Here is a 22,268-nt window from a genome sequence, read left to right as displayed (position 1 = left end):
ACATTTGGAAATTGAACTTAACATTAAGTTTGTGATGGCTCATCTTGCTTGTCAACTAGACTCCATCTGGAATCAGCTAACGTCCCAGCATCTGGGCACACCTGTGAGAGATCATTCTTGATAGGATCGTGTGAGGTGGGAAGACTCACCCTAAATCTGTAGGATTTGAGACTGACAGACCTACTCTAAATCTGGGCCACTCTTTCTGGTGGCAGCCTATATAAAGAAGATGGAAGAAGGAAGCTGATCTTTGCCTGCGTGCCTTCACTCCTTCTGGCAAGTTCATACACCCTATTGCTGCAGCACTCCTTCGCTGAGATTGGAATCAACCTTTTCAGGCTTCCAAAGTCCCAGCATGGGACTGCTGAGACATCCAGCCTTGCAAATGGTGACTGCTGGATTCTTCGTGTTTCCACGGTGAGACGGCCATGGTTAGACTACCTGGACCATACCATGGGAGCCAACCAAATAGATTTCCTTCTAGAAGCACACCCCACATGGCCCAAGAACAGAAAAGGAGGCCTGAGACATCTACTGGCGTGAGGAAGGCTCCCAGAAAGGTGGGGTGTGACGGAGGTAGCATGAGTTTATGTACAAAAGCTGCCCTCCCCAGAGCCCCTAAAAACTAAAAACTGTGATTTGTTGAAGGATGTTTCTAAAAGTTTCTGTCAAGCCCGGATTCCTCCAAGGTACAGTAAAAGGTTGCAGTGGTCACATTTCTTGCATTTTCTAAATCAAACTCAATTGTCTGGAGCCTCTATTTGACAAGGGTACAGAGGCCCATGCTAGATTTTTATTGTGCTTTGAATAGGTATAGCCCCCATAGACTCAAGTGTTAGAGTGCTTAGCCCACAGAGGATGGTACTATTAGGAGGTGTGGCCTTGTTGGAGGAAGTACATCACTGTGGGGGCGGGCTTTAAGGTCTTAGAAACTCAAATCTCGTCAGTGGGACACAGTTGCTTCTGCTGCCTATGGATCAAGATGTAGAACTCACAGCTCCTTCTCCAGCACCATGTATCTCTGCACACTGCCATGTCCCAGCATGATAATGGACTAAACCTCTGAAACTGTAAGCCAACCCCCAATTAAATGGTTTCCTTTATAAGAGTTGCCATGGTCATGTTGTTTCTTCACAGCAACAGAAACTCTAAGATACTGGTCATGGCTCTTTGTGTCTAGGAACTATTCAAGGATACCATGGCCTTGCCACCCACACCCCCTATATATGGCCCTACCTTCCAGCAAAGGTATCCTGGTAGGATTCCTGATTAGACTAGGGAGGTCACAAGATGACAGTATCTGTGGGTCACCAAGGTACTGTATAGGTTATCAAAGACAGAACACCTCTCCCCGTGCCATACACAGGTTAGCTACCTTCACATGCTAGGCTACGGGCGTTCCAGATCTTCCCATCTTTCTGGAGCTGGCTCCTTGTGCTAGGTCTGCCTTCTCCTAGCTCGCTGCTCAGTGCAGTCCTACCAATCGGTGCCAAGCTCCCAGACAGCACCTATCTGAGGACTTCTGTCTGAAGAAGTCACTCAACTTCCCCTGACCTTAAAGGAGCTCACAGGTCTGACCTCTGCAACCTGGAAATGGACAACATGTGGTGGAATCCCCAACTTAGATGGCTCAGGAAAACATCTTGTCATGTGTCCCAGCGCATTGGGACCTCAGTTTCCGCAACAGTAGAGGGAAAGGTGGCCTGTCTGTTCCTTGAGAGCTACTCGATCCCTGCTCTTTTGATTCCTTGTGTGTGAACCTGTAGTCACAGCAGCATCCCTGCTGGGTCGGCCTGGCAGTCACTGCATCAGCAGCAGGCAGACATCACTGCCCAGGTAGAGCTTGCTTTGTTTACCTTCAGTCGCCAGACTCTGCTTCCCCGATAAAGACTGTTTTTTCTTGTCTTTTGGTAGGCAAATGGTTGGTCCACCTGTGCATAGTGTGCTGGTGAATGACAGACAGCTGTGTTTGCCTGGCTTTTTGTGCTAGGTGGAGGCTCTACCCTCAACTCTAAGTCTATGCAGGCAGAGCGCCCCCTAGCCATCTGCCATCATATCTAAGAAGCACTCATTCCATTGTTTTGGAAAACCTGAAAGGCAGGCAGGGATGGGTCTTCAGGGAACTCAATATTGCCCTGCCAGCTGAAGCAACTCCCCCCCCTCCCCCCCGCCTCCTCGGGATTTCTTGTGGGAACTGGGTGGGCCTCCAGAGACCCAGGCAATTCTATCACCCTGAAAAGGGAGTGGTGGCCCCGCCCCTCCTGCTGGGTGCTGGCTGATGGCCAGCCCAACTTTTAATATTCTGCTGCTAAATGGGACCCAGATGTTACTTAGGGATCTGATGTCAACAGTGCTCCACAGGCAGTTGGTCCTTCCTGCTGTGGGTTGACAGAAGCCTCAGACACCCAAACCCAACAGACTTCTAGTGTAGCAAGTTGGGGAGAAATGTTATTAATTGGCCGAACTTAGGGGTGATGATCAGGTTCACGGAATGACTGGACAGGGTGGGTAGGATCTCAGGCAAAGTGCTGGCATCATAGGTATGTCCAGCAGTCCCAGACAGCCTGGTATCTTGTATTCTTAATCTGAGGTCTGGTCTCTGTCAGCCCTGGAAGGGTCAGACTGGGGGAAGGGACATCCAGGAGCTGAGTGTCCCATATCACCGTGCTCTATGAACACTGCTGGGTACCATACACGCTTCCTTTCACTGGGTATACACTGAGCCAGGCATTCTGACAGCACCCAGGCAGATCCTCCTGGATGGCAGTGAAGCCTTGAGGGCATCTTGTAACACAAAGGTCTCTAAAGCAGAAACTGGGCAGGGGTTGGGGGGAGCCACAGTTGAGATCCAGGTCTGGATGATTCCAGGCAAGGGTGCTTCCCCCCAGACTCTGGTAGGCATGGCTCTGGGAAAGGACATAAACCAGAGGCTCTGTCCTGGACTGATACCAACACAGGAAGGATAAAAAGGAGAGAAGGAGCCAAAAGAAGGCTGGAGGGGCCAGGAGCTGTCTCTAGCAGATTGGTGATTGAAACAGGGACAGGATCTCACTGAGTGACAGCCTGGGGCAGTGGCTCTGGAGGAAGCTGGGCATGCTGATTCATAGCTGTGTGTATTCCTAGGCTGACTCCTGGGTCAGAAAAGAAGAATGCAAAGGGGGACATTATAGGGGCAACTGTGGTATTTAAATAGGACTATATTTTATATAAGAATAGTGTGTCAATGAATTTCTGTCATTGACATCTAAATTGTGGCTTTGTCATAGAATGTCCTATTCTTAGAAAACACAGCTGGAATGAGAGGTGATGGATGACTCACAAGGCTTTAACCTAATCTCCAATGACTCCACAAATAAAGTCCATCAAAGCGCAGACTCACTGGGATACGGAAAATGGCAACACACTGGCAGCTGGGGAGTTCAGATGAAAGACATCGAAGTACTCATTGCGTTAGTAGTGCGGCTTCACTCTAATTTGAAAACTTTCCAAGGAAAGGGGGAGAAAGAAGAAAAAAGAAGTGGGGCCAGGTAGAGAAATCAAGAAAGAGACAAAATGGTAGGCCCTGCCTCAGAGAGGAAAGGGCCCTGCAGCCTGAGAGGGAAGGAGACAGGCTCCAGAAAGCAGGGTTGTGAGGGGTAAGCAGGTGACTGGAGAACAGAGAGAGGGGCTGCTAGGCTCAGGGGTTCAGGAGAGCTGAGGGGAGGAAGCCTTCCTTCCAAGATCTCCCTGGTGCCTGCGTGGAGCCATCCCCCTTCAGAGCACAGCAGGTGTAGGCAGAGTCCTGCACAGGGTAGGAGAGGCCTTTCCTGGGGAGGCAGAAAGGACTCACAAAACAGGGGTGACAAGAGCCAGGGGCCCCTTGCTTCAGTCCTAGGTCTCACCACCACGTGGCATTATCTGGCCCCACCTATGGTGCAAGCCCCCACAAAGCAATGACTCTTCATCCCTTCTTTTGTTACTGCTTCATCCTGAGCACTGGTCAAGGGCTCGACAGTGGTGGCTGGAGTCTGTAGGGTGTCCCTGGGCAGGATCTTTGTGGGAAAGTAAGGCAGGGATCTGCTCTAAGAGACTCTCCTGAACTGTCCTTTCTCCTTCCCTATTACCAGCCTCAGAGCATCTTCCCTCTCTAAAATCTTTGTGTCCAGATCTCTCAATCTTTTTGCGTGCATTTTATTTTATTTCTGAGACGAGGTCTCACTATGTAGAGTTGGCTGTCCTGGACTCTATATAGAGTAGGCTGACCTCGAACCGTTCATTCTCCTTCTTCACCTCCCTAGCTCTAGTGTCACAGATGTTGGCTACCAGGCCCAACCTGCAATTTCCCGTTCTTCTAGGGATACAAGTCCCTGGGTGGTGGCACACTCATGACCATCTACCTTCCTCTGCAGCAATTCTATTTCTGAATTCTCAGGAAACTACATGTCAAGCCATAAAGAGTGGGACAGCAGCAAAGGGAAGGAAGGGGTAGGAAGCATAGCTCAGGCTGGGACAGTGGGCTGGCTGGGCTGGGCTGGACCATTGCTTCCTGTCCTGTGCTGTGAGCAGAGTGCCTGGAGACACAACCTAAGGGAGGGGGAGTTTCGATTGTCATGGGACAAAGACACCAGAAAGCAGTTTGGCTCACAGGGCAGGGGCTTGTGGCAGAGGCTGTTCGTATCACAGGGAGCAGGAAGTACAGAGTAAGACAGGCGTTAGATGTAACCCCTCTCTACATATACATATACACACACACACACATATATGTATATATTATATATACATGTAATATGTATTATATATATATTTGAGACAGGTTTTCTCTATGTAACAGTCCTGACTGTGAAACAGGTTTTCTCTATGTAACAGTCCTGACAGTCCTGGAAGTAGCTCTGTAGACCAGGCTGGCCTTGAACTCACAGAGATCCACCTGCCTCTGCCTCCTAAGTGCTGGTATTAAAAGTGTGTGCCACCACCACCCAGTCACTCTTTTCTCTTTTGTTTTAATTTTTTGTGTATATTACACTTACTTGCATGCATGCACATGTGTGTGTGTGCATGTGCGTTTGTGTGCGTTGGTTGGAGGACAACTTGCAGGTGTCATTTCTCTTCTTTCATTATCCAAGTCCCTGGGATCAAAGTCATGGTCATCAGGCTTAGCAGAAGGCTTACCTGGTGAGCCATCTCTTGGGCCTGTTTGTTTTAAGACGCTTGTACCCACTTGTGCCTCTGCCTCCTAAGTGCTAGGATTCTAGGTGTGTGCTGCCAAGATGGGCCTTAGGGGCTGGGTATAGGCTTCAAAGTCTCACTCTTGATTTAAGTGGTTGTTTCAGCAAGAATGGCTCCCATAGGGCCATAGATTTGAATGCTTGGTCATTAGGGAGTGTACTACTTTGTCAGGGATTTTAAATCGTCTTCTGTGGTTCTCAGTCTTCCTAATGCTGGAAACTTTAATACAGTTCCTCATGCTGTGGTGACCCCAACTATAAGATTATTTGTGTTGCTACTTCATGCCTGTAATTTTGCTAACATTATAATTCATAATGTAAATATATAATATACAGGATATCTGATAAACAACCCCTGTGAAAGGATCATTTGACCCCCAAAGGGACAGCAGCCCACAAGTTGAGAACCACTGGATTAGGAGGTGTGGCCTTGTTGGAGGAAGTATCTCTTTCTGCTTCCTGGCTGCAGATCTAGATATAGGACTCTCAGCTACTCTCCGCATGCTGCTATGCTTCCTGCCATGATGACAATGAACCTGTAAGCCAGTCCCAACCAAATATTTTCCACTGTAAGAGTTGCTATGGCCATGGTGTCTCTTCACAGCAATGGAACATTGATTAAGACAACCTACTTCTGCCTCCTAAAGTTCCATAGAGGTGCCATAGTATTTACTACTGGAGAAGTAGTGTTCAGAACACGAGTCTATGGGGGGGGGCATGTCAGATTCACATCAACAGCTGGATAGCAAGTGAACTGATCTTGAGGCTGCTTGTGGGTAGAGGGCACTTACCAGAGCATCACAAGAGAGGTGGTTGAAGCTCCTCCCATTCTCTGTGGTACAGGATACTGAACTAAATCTGAAGGAAAAGGCAGGACTCAGTCAATCTCTTTGCCAAGAGGTAGAACAACTCAAAACAGAAAGAAGAGCTTTGTAGTGGGAACTGGGGTCTCCTCCTCATAAAAGGGAAGTTGGTGACTTTACAGGCTCCTCTGCTGTGCCTGGCCTCCTGCTTCATGCAGGCTCCGAGCTATTGGCTGTCCAGTGCCCTGTGAGGAGCTGTGTGGTCCCCACACTCCTGCTGACATTTCTCTGAGAGGATGGGCCACACCCCTGCAGGAAGCTAAGGGACTGGGGTCCAGGGCCCCAGTGCTGGGAAAAGGTTCTGTCTATACAGACCTGTCTGTGGGTACCATCTGCTTGAGCATGTATGCCATGTACCCCATCACTGACCCAGGCTGAACCACTATTGCCATCTCATTTCTGTTACTATGATTATATATATATATACATACACACACACACACACACACACACACACACACACACACACACACATATATATATCCTAACAAACCAACTTAGAAGAGAAAGGGTTTATTTCAACTTCCAGTTCCTGGCTGTCGTCCACCATGGTGGGGAGTCACAATGACAGGAGCATGAAACAGCTGGTCACATCACTTCCACAGTTCAGAGTAGTGGGAAATGAATGCATACTTCCTGCTCAGCTAGCTGGCTTGCTTACCAGTGCTCGCTGCTGTGCACAAGATCCTGTAATCCTTCTGCAAACTGAGCAACTGCCTCTTCTTTCCATGACGGGTATACTTCGGATGTATAGTGTTCCCACTACGTTAGAGAAGACTGCACTGCACCCACTGTCTGTCCCTGGTGTGCTCAGCGGCTCCCACCAGCCCACTTGCTGACGGCTCTTTCCATCCTGTCATGTCGGAGCTGGGGGAGCACAGCAAGGAACACGCTCAGTCACAGAGGCAGGACTCTCGGGAGCTCAAAACACTGCCTGGGGGTCCTTTGTCCACACAGGTCTGAAACTGGTTTTCTCCAGCCTCAGTGAGAGAAAGGAAAGGCTCAGAGTCGGCTTCCTGGGGCTTAGCATGGGACCCAGAGAAAGAGCAGCCATGTGTCACCTGGTGATGACTCTTTAGGGAGTCCATTATCTTGGCTCTGGTTGATCTTTCAGACTGAAGGTGCAGCGACAACCCTGAGCAGTGAAGTGTCAGTATCTCACAGGGCAAGTCCCTTGTTCCTTAGTGGCCCTGGCCAGGCTGGCTCAGCAAGAAAGATCCATTGCTCTCTGGTGCCACCTAGAGGTTTCTTCTCTGAACCCAAAATAAGAAAAAGAATGGGAACTTGATAATGTCAGTCAGGTTTGTTTGTTTGTTTGTTTGTTTGTTTGTTTGTTTGTTTGTTCGAGAAAGGGTTTCTCTGTGTAGCCCTAGCTGTCCTGGAACTAGCTCTTGTAGACCAGACTGACCTTAAATTCACAGCGATCTACCTGCCTCTGCCTCCCGAGTGCTGGGATTGGGATTAAAGGTATGCACCACTACTGCCTGGCACTTTTTTTTTTTTTTTTTGGTTTTTCAAGACAGGGTTTCTCTGTGGTTTTGGAGCCTGTCCTGGAACCACCTGGCACTTTTTAATTACATTATTTTATTGTTGAAGGGTTTGTGTATGTGTGTGTGTGTGTGTTTGTGTGTGTTAGGCCCAAATCTGCGAAGTGCCCCAAAAGCAACAAGGAAACCGAGTACCGTATGTAAAAGCAAAGAGCCTTTATTTTATGCAAGTTTGCAAACTCGTTCTCTCTGTATGTCCAACATATTGGAATAAATGGAGAGCCCCGAGCTCAGTTAGAGTTGGGTTTTTATAGTAGTAGAGGTGGGGATGAGGGGTTTGTGAGGTTCAGGGCCCCTGATTAACTGACATTTGTCTAGGAGTGTTCTGGTGAGTGGGTGCTGGCAGGTGGTCCTATCTACAGAGGCTGGGATGTTAGGCATTTTCTTTGAATGGTCTGTTCTTGGGTGGTGCTCAGGTAATCTTAGTTTATGGTCCTTCCTACAATGAGGTATTGATTGCTTCAGGGTAAACTACTGAGACTCAGGCCTCCATTAAACTTATCGATGGCTGAGTCTTACTCTGGCAGGTGATAATGGTTGGAAGTAAAGAACTTCCTTTGGCAGATCTGTTCATATTTAGCTTATGATGGCTGGCTCCTACATGTGCATGCACACACATACACCACATTTGAATAGAGAGCAAATGAATAAATAAATAAATAAATAAATAAATAAATAAAATTTTAAGGGGGGGGCTTTGCCCATTGAGCCATCTCACCTGCCCTGGGTGATCTCTTCCACATTCACGGTAGCCATGGAGGGTGGCCACTCTGACTCCTGAGGCACAAAAAATGCCTTCCTGAGTGGGCTGGGGTTTCGGCCCCTCTATTTATTTATGCAGTCTGTACAAGATCACTTTCATTGCATTTTCTACACCCCGGGAAAAGTCACTGTTACTGTCTCTTGTTTTTCTAAGCTCTGTCTTGTCACTGATGTGTTCTGCTGAATAAACACTCTCCTGTAATATCAACTCTTCTTGTAAGTTGTGACATTGGAACACTCGGAACATTCTAGAATCTATGTACCTTTCATCTTCTGCTGTTCAGCACCTTATGTGGGTCTTCCATGGTTATCCCTAGATGTAGCTTGTACCCAGAGGCAGAGGTGCAGAGCCAGCAACCCATCTTGCAGACTGCCTTCCTGGTGTGTCTGTCCCGCCACGAGAAATGGCTGATCCTGCCAGCTCTGGATATGTGGGAAACACTGCCTGCTTGGAATGTTAGAAATGCATCTCTAGGCCTGGGCTGGGTTTAATCCCCAGCACTGAATAAACCAGGCGTGGTACTGCTCACCTGTCATTCCTGCACTGGGGGGGGGGGGTAGGCAGGCGGGAAGATCCAAAGTTCAAGGTCATCCTTGGCCAAGTAGCGAATTAGAGGTCACTCTGGACTACCTGAGACCATGAATCAGAAACAAACTATTTTTTTTTTTTTTTTTTGGATTTTCAAGACAGGGTTTCTCCATAGCTTCTTTTTGGTTCCTGTCCTGGAACTGGCTCTTGTAGACCAGGCTGGCCTCGAACTCACAGAGATCTGCCTGCCTCTGCCTCCCGAGTGCTGGGATTAAAGGCGTGCGCCACCACCGCTCGGCAGAAACAAACTATTTTTTAGAGAAAAGAGACAGTACTTCTGGTACATAGTCCTGTTGGGGCCCAAAAGGAAGGGCCTGCCACCCGCCACTGCACACACCCTTTCATGACCATAAGCTAGCAGGGATGAGGACAGGCACCTCGACCTACAGCACCTGCTTTTCTCAGTACGCGGGGTGTGACAGTGCCGATGCCTGGAGCGAGTTAGAGCACAGAGAAGGCTAAGTAGGTGATACACACAAGCAGCATGGCACCGACCCTTCTATTTCTGTGTCCCTTGGTAACCCACTGACCATGCTCTTCTGCCGTGTACTCTAGGGGACAGCGCAAGTGTTACAGCTCTGGAGGAAAAGGTATCAGGTCTGTCGGAAGTCAGGCTATACCTGCAGCTGTGTTCCGGTGGGGGGGGGGGGATGGCTTCCCTGCGGGATGCAGCAATCCTGCTCCTCTCTGAGAGAGCCATTACAGCTCAGCTCTGCTCCACTCTGGAGAGTTTCCCAGCAGAGATGCCTATTGCTTCTCTGCTCCACTCCAACAAAAGAAGGTCTTCACCCAAAACTCACTCAAGAGATTTATTGAAGGAGACTCAGAAAGACAAATACTGGAACTGGGGAGGTGGCTCAGTGGTTAAGAGCACCAGCTACTTCTGTAGAGGACCCAGGTTTGACTCCCAGCATCCACATGATAGTTCACCACTATCTCTAACTCCAGTCCCAGGGGATCCAACACCCTTTCCTGGTCTCCGTGGGCACTGTATACATGTAGTGCACAAACATGCACATAAAAATAATTTTTTAAAGAAAGACAAATATCACTGGGCGGTAGTGGCACACACCTTTAATCCCAGTACTTGGGAGGTAGAGGCAGGCTGATCTCTCTGAGTCCCAGGACAGTCTGGTCTACAAGAGTTAGTTCCAGGACAGGCTCCAAAGTTACAGAGAAACCCTGTCTAAAAAAATAAAACATAAAAAAAATTTAAAAAGTGTTTTTTAAAAGATAGAAATGTAAAACACCCTGATCCAATCATTGCTTGCTGTATTGCATATAATAAAATATTTCAAGGTATCCCATAAACATACAATACAGTTAATACACATTGATTGAACACTTTAAAAATGTTTAACAGAAGATGCTAACGACTCTGATTTGATCATATCACACTGTATACATAAATTACTATCATTTGGACTCAAATATGTACAGAAAGAGGCTGAAGAGATGGCTCAATGGTTAAGAGTACTGGCTACTCTTCCAGAGGACCCCACTTTGATTCCCAGCACCATATGGTGGTCACAATCTCCTGCAACTCTAGTCCCAGAGGATCCAACACCCTCTTTTGGTTTCCATGGGCACCAGGCGCACACACGGTGCACAAACATACATGCAGACAAAACACTCATAAAAAATAAACTCTACTCAGCAAGCATCATCATAATTTAAGAATTCTGAGGCCCGACCTTAGGGAATAGCAAGCCTGCCGCAGAACGGACCATCCCAGGACAGCCATTGCTTTACTGTGGGTCCCACTCAGCCATCTCCAGAACCCGGATGACATCCTGTCCTCCTGGAACTGCTTTGCAGTCAGGTCTTGGCACAGCCTCCAGCAAATTCCAACCTGCTTCCTGCCTCAGGGGTTCCAAGTGGACAGCAGCATGCTGTCGTTTGTGTCTGGCTTCTGCCACAGGAGGTCCACTGCATGGTGAGGTGAGTCCTGACCTGCCACCTTGTGCTGCTGGGGGGCACTCCCTGTGGGGTTAGTCATATCCTCTGTCACCGGTGAGGGTTGTCGGAGTTGCTCTCCATTACTTGAGGAATGCTTCTGGAGTCACTGTATGAATGAATGATTTTGTGCTCTTGGGCTAACACCTAAGTGTGAAATTTCTGGGTCAGAAGACAACTTGACTTCTTTTTGAAAAGATTTTATTTTTTATTTAATGTGTAGAAGTGTATCTGTATGTATGCGAGCACGTCACATGTATGCCTGAGTGTGCCACATGTATGCCTGATGCCCAGGAAGGCCAAAAGGAAGAACTGGATTCCCTTGAACTGGAGTTATCAATGGTCCTCTGGAAGAGCAGCCAGTGCTCTTAACCATTGAGCCATCTCTTTCCTAGCACTTCTAAAGAAATCACCAAGCTCTTTTATGCAACTCCTGCCCTGCAAACCGTTCCATAGGTTGAGCGCAGGCTTCCTCTGTCTTCCCCACTTACCTGCATGGCCAGGGAATTCTTGCCTTTTACTTTGCTGTGGTTCTGTTATGAAGTAACCCCCAAAAGGCTCATGTTCAGTCTCAATCGAGAGGTGATCAGAGTGCTAGCTTTATCAGTGGGCTCCTGGAAGGAAGGGGGCCTGTCTCAGTTACTTTTCTATTGCTGTTAGGAACACCATGGCCACAAGCAACGTGGGGGAGAAAGGGTTCATTTCAGCTTAGAGCTCAAGTCCATCTCTGAGCGAAGCCAGGGTAGGAACCCCGGGAAGGAACCCGGAGGGATGAACTGAAGCAGAGAGGTGCTGCTTACTGCCTTTCTCCCAATGGCTCATTCATTCACCAAGGACCACCAGCCAAGAGGTGGCACCACCCACGGTGAACTGGATCCTCCTACATCAATCATCAGTTAAGGAAATGTCCACAGGCTAATCTTACAGAGGTATTTTCTCAATTAAGGTTCCTTCCCCTCAGATGATTCTAGCTTGTGTCAAATGGACAAAACAAACAAACAAACAAACAAACAAACAAAAAACAACAAAAACAACTATCACAAGGTCCCAGATGGGTGTGTCTCTGGAAGGTCTATTTTGTCCCTCGTTCCTTTCTGTGTCTCTTGCTTCCTGCCTGTCATAAGGTAAACAGCCTCTACCACACTCTCTGTCCTTACCTCTCTGCCAAAGCAATGGAGCCATGCACCACAGCCAAAACCTCAGAAACTGGGAGCCAAAATAGGCCCTTCCTTAGCTGTTTCCCCAAACAGTGGGGAGGGGAACCCCTTTAAAACACACCTCTTCTGGACAGAACTCATTTCACTGGCCTTTCACCATTCTGGATTCCAAAGTCCCAGTTAAAGGGCACCTCCATACTTGCCCACACTTGAAGAAAAGAGTCGAGTCAGTGTGTTAAATCAGCTGTAGCATTTAAATGCAAGGACATGGGCCGGTACTGCAGATGGTGACTCCTGTTCTAAGCCTTCATTATTTGTATATGCATGTATTATTTTACACGTATGTACATACGTATATGTATATCTAGCTTTTATATGCATGTATCACTCAGACAACTGTGTCCTAGAACAGAGAGAACAATGGGCAACGCTGCCACCTGCTGGTCGGAGCAGACAGCACATGTGTGAGTCAGGAAGAACTGTGAAGAAATGGAGAATGAGGATTTTTGAGGGGAAAAGGCCATGCTAGGCCTCTCTGAGTAGGTGACCTTAAAAGCCAAAGCCCCAGCACAGTAGGGGGAGTGGGCTATATGGACACCTTGGGGAGAATGTCTCTTTTCAGAGCTCAATCTGCTAAAAGACACCCAAAGCAAACGGTCTCACCAGCACAGACCGCAGTCTCCAGAAAACCAGGGTGTGACAGCTACTAATCCCGGCAGATGAGACCAAGGCTTCACCCATGTCACATATAGCCTTCAAAAATAGCATATGGCTGGGCATGGTGGTGCACACCTTCAATCCCAGCACACAGGAAGCAGAGACAGACAGATCTGTGAGTACAAGGCTAGCCTAGTCTACAAATTGAGTTCCAGGCTGTTACACAGGGAAACCCTGTCTCGAAAAACAAAACAAAAATGTCTGGAGAGAGCCATCCCTCAGCAGTATAAGACCACTGGCTGCTGTTCCCGAGGACCCAGGTTCCATATCTAGCACCCACCTAGTGGCTGTTGGCAACTCCAATCCCATGGATATGATGCTCCCCTGCCTTCTTCAAGCACTGCATACACGTGGGGCACAGACATACGTGTGGGTAAAACCCTCATACAGAAGAAGAGGAGGAGGAGGAGGAAGAGGAGGAGGAGGAGGAAGGAAGGAAGGAAGGAAGGAAGGAAGGAAGGAAGGAAGGAAGATCTGTTTTTAAAGCATGTCCTGAAAGACACTCAGCAAAACCCTAGTTGGGGGCTCAAGTGACTTTACAGTGGGGAACGGTGGCACTGATGGAGGTGGCCTGGGAACCGGGAGATCCATTTCTGTCTGGCTTAGTATCCTGGCCTTCATCCTGACCTCTAGTGGCTACCTTGCTCTCTGCTTGGTTTTTTTTTCGTGACAGGGTTTCTGTGTAACTCTTGCTGACCATGGCCTCACTCTGTAGACCAGGCTGGCCTCGAACTCAGAGAGATCCGCTTGCCTCTGCCTCCCAAGTGCTGAGATTAAAGGCCACCAGCATCCAGCACTCTCTGCTTTTATGTGATTCTGCCTTTGGCTTTAGTTGTATAGTTATATTCCGGTCTTTGAGACAGAAACGTGTTACTTGAATGGAGAAGTCAATGCAGCCAGCTATGAGCAGTCACTGGGGAACTGCACTTCCGCGCACAGTAGGCACATCCAGGTGGAAGAGACTCAGAAGTGGGTCCCCAGCACTCTGCCCCAGCCTCAGAGGATGCTCCACTGGTCTGTCCCACCGGCTGCAAGGCTGATGGCTAGGAAGGTGTTGGGACTGCGTGACTCTAAAGCCAGCATGAGGGTGCTCAAGTGCAGCAGGACAGGAAGAGAGGCGAAAACCAAAGCTGGGGAAGGGAGAAGAGTGGGAAGTGGAAGCTAGGCAAGACAGGATGGTGCAGGAGGAAAAATAGAGCAGGGCAGGAAGCAAAGCAAGTTGCAAGTGCCGAAGAAATAAGAAGCAAAGCAGGAACTGGAAGTGGGACAGGACACAAGGCACGAGGGAAAGCAAAGCAGGCCAGGAAGTGAGGCAGGAACAGGAATCAAGGTGGACCAGGAAGTGAGGCAGGAACAGGAAGTGAAGCAAGAACAGGAAGCAAGGCAGGTCAGGAAGAAAGACAGGAAGTGAAACAGGAACAGGAAGCAAGGTAGGCCAGGAAGTGAGACAGGAAGGCAAGAACCTGAAGTGAAGCAGAAACAGGAAGCAAGGAAGGCCAGGAAGTGAGGCAAGATTGGGAAGCAAAGCGGGACAGGAGGCTGTCCTCGGGCCTGTCACATGTATACTCGGTAAGATAAGTGAGCGAACCAACTGTCAGTCAGAGGTGATGGCTCCCAGGCCCGATAGGGTCTGATTCCTCACCCTCCACCACACATATTCAGGGTCTCTCTCCTGACTGCTGGTGCCCAGTACTCACACAGCCTTCTCCTTGAGAGATTTAGTCCACCAGGTATGTCCCCACCCACCCAAAACCTGTCCACATACAGTTTTAACTGCACACCATGTCCTCACCCATTCCTTTCTTTACATAAATGTTTTTCATGAGATTTTTCCCTTAAGAGTCCAAGCCTAGCATACCAACCTCCACTGAGATATGTGGTTCCTGCCCTGCTCTCTGGACCACAGACCCCACGGGCCCAGACCTTACTTCCTTCCGTGCTTTTCTCCTCCTCCCAGCAGGGTGGGCTCACCAGGCTCACAGGAATTTATGGTGCGAGAGCTTTTTCCATGGAAAGAAGGGAGACGCATCCTCCTTTATGGAAGGGCAGTGTGTGTGTGTGTGTGTGTGTGTGTGCGTGCACGCACCTGTACACCGAAGCCAGTGTGAAGCCTTATTGAGAAGTCTGCAACACCTGTTCAGGTGGAAAAGGATGGAAAACTCTGGTCTAAGAAATGAAATGATGAGATGAGGTTGCTCCCTTTCTGCACCTTGACCAAGAGAGGTCATGCCCCTGCAGAGGATCTGGGGCCAAGCTACGGAGCCCCAGGTAACAAGAAGCCCTATGGGGCTATTTTATAAAGCATTAGAAAGACAAGGTGGGGTTAGGTCACTGTGGCCTAGCTTAACTCCAGTTGCTGGTACAGCACAGGCCCCCAGCACACGTAGGGACCTTCGCTTTACTGTGTCCATATCTGGGCCCTAGTCCCACGTGGAACTTCTCCAGGAACTGGACTGAGGGTGAGACTCCACAGGATGTCAGGTTCTCTCCTCTCCCATGTCCTCACACTCCCTCTAGTCAGGGTGAACACTGGGAAGACATAAAGAATGTCCGCTGACCTCAGATAGAGGAGACACCAAGAGACCCAAGGAAAGACTCCATCCAAGTCCCATTTGGTGAACCAGTGAATTCACTGTGGTCACTTACAAGAGTCTTCGTCACTATTGGGCAGCCTGCTGCATTAAGACTGGGGAAAAGCTGTACCATGGGACAGTCCCTGGACACCTTACGGGCAGTTACACTACCACAGAGCCCCAAGGCCCTGTGCATAGCCCTCCAAAGCAATGGGCCTGACCAGCAGAAGTCTCCTGCAATCACCTCAGTGGCTCTGCTCCAGATGATGACTGCCATGTCCTGCCTGGGAGACACAGCTACACGACAGTTGTGTTTAGACTTACTTTGGTCTGTGGTTGGTTCATCTGAAGTGAGCAGACACCTGTTCGTGTCTCCTCAGAAAGCAGCACACCACGGGGCCTTCTCTAATGGAGAGCTCCCCAAAAGTCCTTCTAGAATGATGAGGCAGAAAATATTTCTCGTTTGCTTCTCTGACTTTTTAATGTAAACACAAAATTTTTGAAGAAATTGTTGGAAAAAGTAACAAGACAATCTGTAAATGTATTTTTAAACAGGCTATGAAGTCAGCATAGAAATATATCCTGAGGGCTGACTCACCCACACACCCCTGTTTCACTAAGAAAGCCAGAATCAGGTACCCGCTTGGCCAGGGGGCCACCTGAGCACATAGTGAGGAGCACACTGCAGGCCAAGGACTCAGGCTAAACCTGAAGGAAACCTGCCATGAGGGCTGGGAACCTCGGTAGCACGCGGAGCTCTGCAGCCAAATCCAATGGCACTGGAGCAGAGAGGGTGGGAGCTCCACAGACACAGCTCCATCTTCAGAGCTTTCGGGGAGCTTCCAGGCAGGAGTGTCTCCACTGCAGGCCAGCCTCCTGCAGTAGCTCTCGGCACTGAGGTGTCAGGCTGGGAGGTGTGAGGAGGCAAATGAGTGACACTCGCCACTGTAAGGGTGGTAGTTTCTAAAGAGCTCAGTATATCTCACAACTGCTGTTCGAACCAGCATGGCTACATCAGATCCAGCCAAACGAGCCTGGGCAGAGTGAGCATCCACACACACAGTCGGCGGAGTTTGCTGGGCTTGGCGCCCTTCACATCCTCAGTCAGCTGTCGGCACACAGATACGCAGTCACTGGGCCACCTGCTCACAAGTGGAAAGCAGCCCGCATCTTCATCCCATCTCTCGCAGTTTCCTAGGAACTCTGGGCATCAGTGGGGGCACAGCTGAGAATCTGGTCCTTCAGGTGCTGTCCAAGAATGGCTTCGCAACTGGGACTACTCCTGTGAGGTCAGTGAGCACCAAGTCCTGCTTCCACCATCGTCTTGCCTTGAGACTCCACCAGCACCAGTGAGCGGGGAAAGGGTGACGTGAGCACAGCGCATGGCTGTGTCCCCTCCATAGTGAAGCAGGTAGAAGTGAGCTAAAGGCAATCAAGACTTTTCCGACCCTTACACTTCCTAGGTCAGGGTCACCAGAAAGCACTGAGGGCTGCAAGGCCAGGTTTCAGTGACAGCCCTGTGCCTAGGGCCTGCCCGTTGTCCTTCTCAGGCAGTGTCTAGCTTAGAAAAGGGGGGGTTCGATGTTAATATATTAAGGAATTTAATTTATAGCTATTTAAAATTACAGATACCTTACAAAACAGTTCTGTGATGATTCTGCAAGCAAGACATGAACAGAAATCAGCCCGGTGCAGTCTCTTCATCATCTGTCAGCTGAGAGAGCACAGAGCACGCCCTAATTAAACTACACACACAGTTTTAACACTGACATCTTTTTTTTAAAGTTGGATTTTTCAATCATTCCTATTTTAAGGCTACTGAGAGAAGGCCACCATTGTGAAATCTCTGTGGAGCCCTTCAGAGACCAAGGCTATCTGGGCTGGCACGTGGCGTCCACTCAGCTCGTGGCGTTTTCGTGGCCTGAAACCTCTGTGGTGCTTTATTCTTCGCCTCCAGTAAAAACCTCAGCACGCAGCACTAGCCCTGGGTCTGAGAGCCACGGTGGAAGGACAGGACACTGACTCTGCTGCAGGTGTGGTTGGAGTCTCTGAGGACAAATAGCTCTTGGGGTGTGGTTGCTATGACAATGCTGTTGCTAGGATAATTCCAAGGATCACAAGCAAAGTGACTACACAAATGAGGATGAACATCACCTTCTGCAAGAAAAGAGACAGGAATCTACAATGCAGAGAAAATAGCCTGCTGGAACTCGGCAGCCTAAAACAATTGTCTATCATTGGGAAACACGCTCTAGGTGAGAGAGGAGGAAACCTTTCTAAACAGGGCCCAGCTGTCTGGTATCAATTTATAAATGAATGAATGAGCATGCATGTGTGTTTTATCTGCAAGCATGACAGCAATGTGCAGCTAGCCCAGGCAGAGGATCACATCTGATTTCCAGGTCCTAACATAAGAGCCCATGGGAACCCACAGAAAGCAAGCACTTCCCTGACCGTGCTGAGAGCCACCGTCGGACCTTCGTGAACATATCCGACTGACTTCATTGTGCTACAAGGGGGAAAGTGCATGGTTCTACAAAGTCTGATGAAAATACTGAAAATACTCAATTTTTTAGCATAGAAAAAACAATGTCATCTTTTTCAGTAGACTAAGAAGATGGTATCAGGAAAGATATATAACTCTCCTTTCCAACAGACATGGGGCTGCAAGTCCTTCTCATCCCAGGAAGGATGCTCTCTGTGCAACCTCACGGTCTGCACTGACCACAAGGGCACTGCTCCTACCAATGGCAGCCATACCCGACAGATGCTCAGATCACGAGAAAAACATCATGGGGAAAAAGCCGTGAGGAACTGGAGCGTGGGAGAGCCTTTCTGCCACTGTGAAAAATTACTCTTAAGCACCACCCCTGAGTGCCCAGTGTTCACAAGGGTGACTCCGCAGTGGGGGATCCCCAGGATGCAGGGGGGTAAGGCCCATGAGTGATAAGACTGTCCACAGTGACTGTACGACACTTGTGGTAATTAAATATCAGGGTTTTCATTTTAGTAGGGGGTCTGCTGCCAAGTAGGGACCTGAGAGGAGTTTGGTCTGGGCTGTTGTCCACAGCTTAAGCTCCATTCTCAGTTCCATGGTGAACAGAGCAGTGAAGGGCATTTTACAGTCATTTTCATTGTTGCTGCTGTTCTAAAAGTTACACCAAACTACACCGAAGCATCTGCATTGGTTTTCACTGGGGACAGGCTCTGGGGGCAGTGGCCTCCCAGCCTGTGTCACCTCAGCAAACAGAGGCCACTAAGACCTGAACCGAGTGCTCAGCGAACAAGCCCTGTGATTTTTAAATATATTAACACTGGGCAAACACACTACTGGCTGATTGAAAAGGTTAATAAGTAAATTAGTTGATTAGTCACTTACTGCCACCCTGAGGGAGAGGCAAGCACCCAGCGCCATCTATGCAATCATTTGCCAACCGACAAGCCAATGATTAGAGCCAGGACAGCAATGACAGCCACCACCACAGCAGCAATTATCCACTTTTTCTGTCAAAGAAAAGCAGGCTGATTATACCACAATGATTGTGCACTGCCAGTCGGGCATCCTTCGCTGGGAGACGATTGCCAGCACTCACTTTGAACCCTAACTTACAGGCCCTCTCCTGACGCCTACAGCAGTCAGTCTTCCCAGAGTGGCCTGATCAATGAGCTCAGGCCTCCAGAGTCAGGCGGTCCTCTGTTCCCTGGTAACACTAGCTTTCTCCTGAGCACATGACAGGCTCATACTGGATTCCACTGGACTGAAACACGGAACACTTTCCCAGGAGTCCCGAAAGTCAGAGTTCTGACAGGGGAATCCAGCCCACTTCTGCCTCCCACCTGTAGTAGGCACTGATGCCCTCTGCGGGCCTCGGCTGTCCTGGAAGAGCTCGCGTGCCCATGTGGTGCACTGACGTGTTGCCAAGCAGACATCATCTTCAGTACCTCTGCAGGCAGCAACATGAAACCTCATGGAACCCCCTTAAGCTAGCAGAGTACATCCAGACTCTGCACCAGTTACATTCCCTTGGGACAGCCTGGATACAAGACAGAAGCCTAAGCAAAGGGACATCTGCCTTTGAGACTGCTTCCCAGGGCTCCTACGCAAGACACTAGGTCCACCCATAGGTTCAGACAGCCAGTCACCTTATGGAGTGAACAGCTGTCACATACAATGTGTCATCAATTTAAGTGAAACCCAAATCCCACCACCTTGTCATCCCCCGCCCAGATGATGGCAAAAGAGAACAGAATTCAAAGGAGGCAAGTCAGTCCTGACTTGAGGTGCTAAAGGGTTTAAATTACAACACTAAATATATATATATATATATATATATATATATATATATATATATATATATATATATATATCAACTTAGGAATTTTTAGTGAAAAGAATTATTTTGATTTTTAAAAAAAACATGTATTTAAGGCATTTCACTTCTTCCATGGCTAGAGACCAAGAGAAGAGAAACCAAAGGAGGGCTCGGTCCTCAGAGCACAACTCACCCGCCTGGCTTTGCTCTGATATTTGATGGCTTTCTTGGTTTCTTCCTTGGCGTGTTCGACGTAGTCGGCAGCATTCATCACATTTCTCTCGATGTTGTTGACCATTTCACCCTGAAAACAAGTTTCAAGCTCAGCAAACGTCAAGTCGCTCTCTCATGTCTCCCGAGACAGCTCTCAGGTAAGCCCCGCACGAGAGGGATGGAGACAGGATCCCTCACGGTTACAAAGTGGTGCAGACACGCCAGCAAACGCAACCCAATTCCTGTTTCAGGAGCAGCTGAAAGGGGCGGTGGCAACAAGGACAGGTGAATGATGACCTGACATGTCTTCACAGATGACAGGTGAAGACTATCCACAGATGAGCGATGACCTGACATGTCTTCACAGACACACAGTGAAGGGAGGGCTGCAAGCTCAGGTTAGTCTCATGTTTTACCCTCAGTAAAACATCCCACACGCAAAGGATGATGTCTTTTCTAACAGGCAGAAACCCACTACTGCTTATCTTTACAATATCAGCGAACTAAGTACAGCCTCCAGGTGACAATGAATTGATGATCAAAGATGACAATGGGAGGAGAGTCCACAGCACGTGTGGGGAGGTGCATTACCTGGGTCCTGTCCGGGAGGAGACCGAGTCTGCAGCAGCCAATAGCAAAGCATTGGAGAAGGATGGACAGGTGACTATCATTCACAAGCAAATGCACTAGCAAGTCCTGATTCTGGGTTTCTGTGTTACCAACCTAACACAACGGCAGACGTCTAAAAGGTAACGGGAAGTGAGGCCACCTCTGGTGGCTTGTCCTAATGAAGCTTCCCACCACACATTAGGTATGAAGTGATTATAACTAAAGCCTGAGCCGTACAAAGCTTTGGGATTTCAAAATCGATCTACCATCACACAACTACTTCCCTGAGTCCGAAAGTCACCAGATGCCCCACTCCACAGTTCTTAGACCAAGTGGCAACTGGTCCATCCCAGGTCAAAGAAAACCACATGTGTCCATCACTGACCATCAATGCTAATCCCTGCCCACAGATACCCACTCCAACCCACCAGTGCCTACCCTTGCCTCTCCATAACTGTTGGCATCCTCCACAGGTATCTGGTACGTGAGCTTTTTCACAAGTTTTTACGATAAAGTTTACCAAAATAAACACCATTCAAGGCATGTGGGGATGGATCCTAAACCCTTGACATATCTAGACATCAGAGAACGTCACTAGCTATCAGCCAAGGGACTCTGACAGCTGCCTCAGAAAGGCGGTGACAAACAAAAGCTTGACTCACTGGAGGCCAGCTGCACCCTAGCCTGCCCCAGATGCTCCTGAGGGATCTGAAAACCCTGGAAGACTGGTTCCATCTCTGTAGGTTCCCACTGCAACTGAGTCAGTATGGACACATCGCCCATGCACACACAACTTGATGTTATACTTGCACACACTCTGGTCATCCCTGCCTGAGCTGCACAGCAGGCAAGAACACCATAGAGTGAGGTGGGCTCTGGTCAGTCTCAGTGATTTTACCCTCAAGGTTAGTCTTTAAGCACTATCCTGATCCTTGTTTCGGTTTTTCGAGACAGGGTTTCTCTGTAGCTTTGGAGCCTGTCCTGGAACTCACTATGTAGACTAGGCTGGCCTCGAACTCACAGACATGTGCCTGCCTCTGCCTCCCAAGTACTGGGATTAAAGGTGTGTGTCACCACAGCCTGGTGCTCAGTCATTCTTGTCGTCAACAGCCCCAAGAGGGGAAGACCAATGTCCCCACAGTCCTGCCAATTTCAGGGTGGTTGGCTTGGCCACCTCCTTCCTCTGTGAGCACTGTTATATGTAACTGAGGTCACATGATGTGTGTTCACATTTATTTACATGTATTCATATCCATGGCTGTAGTAAGGTTTCTGTATATCCTTTAATTTTAACCTAAAACCCACCACAGACATTTGAAGGTTTCATTATTCTCCAGCACCTGGTGCTGCCTGTGGCTCTCTACCTAAGCAGCTGGCCAGCGAGCATGGCTCCTGTAACTGACTAGTGGCCTACGGAGGAAGTGTCCACTTAGGTTTCAGTTAAGCATTCACCACAAACAGCACCTGACTCGAGACTGGATACCTAACCCTGGCTTCCCTGGCCAGAGCATGGGGAAGATGCCTCATTACCTGGGTCTCCACAAACATGGCCATATCCATGAACATCTCGTGTAGCTCTCGGATGCTGGTCTCCAGCTTCATGATGTCTTTGTGACGTGACTCGATCTCGTTGAGAGCTTGCCTAGTAATTTGTGAATCCGATATAATCTTCGGAAGGCAAAAGAAAAAGTATTACTAACTCCAGGCTGGCTGGTAAGTTAAAGGCAAAAGTGCCCGTCTACATTAAGTATGTTGATGTACGGCT

At 48.7% G+C, this 22,268-nt stretch overlaps 1 protein-coding gene across 8 annotated transcripts in view; it reads right to left on the bottom strand.

The window, feature by feature from the left end:
- Nucleotides 1–22,268, bottom strand: part of Stx2 (syntaxin 2) — a 55,067-nt gene that overhangs the window by 14,830 nt on the left and 17,969 nt on the right. For 3 of the 8 annotated variants that reach the window (XR_009056839.1, XR_009056841.1, XR_009056840.1), the window contains exons 8-9: nt 22,034–22,171; nt 19,875–19,985 (exon numbers count right to left, since the gene is read on the bottom strand). Coding sequence is in view for 4 of the 8 variants with exons in the window: in XM_057764886.1 (XP_057620869.1) it covers nt 18,792–18,872; nt 19,875–19,985; nt 22,034–22,171 (330 nt within the window). In the remaining 4 variants the exon portion in view is untranslated. Of the gene's footprint in view, nt 1–11,424; nt 11,536–15,831; nt 17,526–18,747; nt 18,873–19,874; nt 19,986–20,485; nt 20,514–22,033; nt 22,172–22,268 lie in introns of those variants that run through there. The other 5 variants (XM_057764886.1, XR_009056842.1, XM_057764888.1 and 2 more) reach the window with 5 other exon arrangements.

The sequence above is a fragment of the Chionomys nivalis genome, chromosome 3 (assembly GCF_950005125.1).
Source record: "Chionomys nivalis chromosome 3, mChiNiv1.1, whole genome shotgun sequence".
Taxonomy (NCBI): domain Eukaryota; kingdom Metazoa; phylum Chordata; class Mammalia; order Rodentia; family Cricetidae; genus Chionomys; species Chionomys nivalis.
The sequence above is the reverse complement of the archived record's forward strand: the minus strand, read 5'-3'. Positions and strand labels throughout refer to the sequence as shown.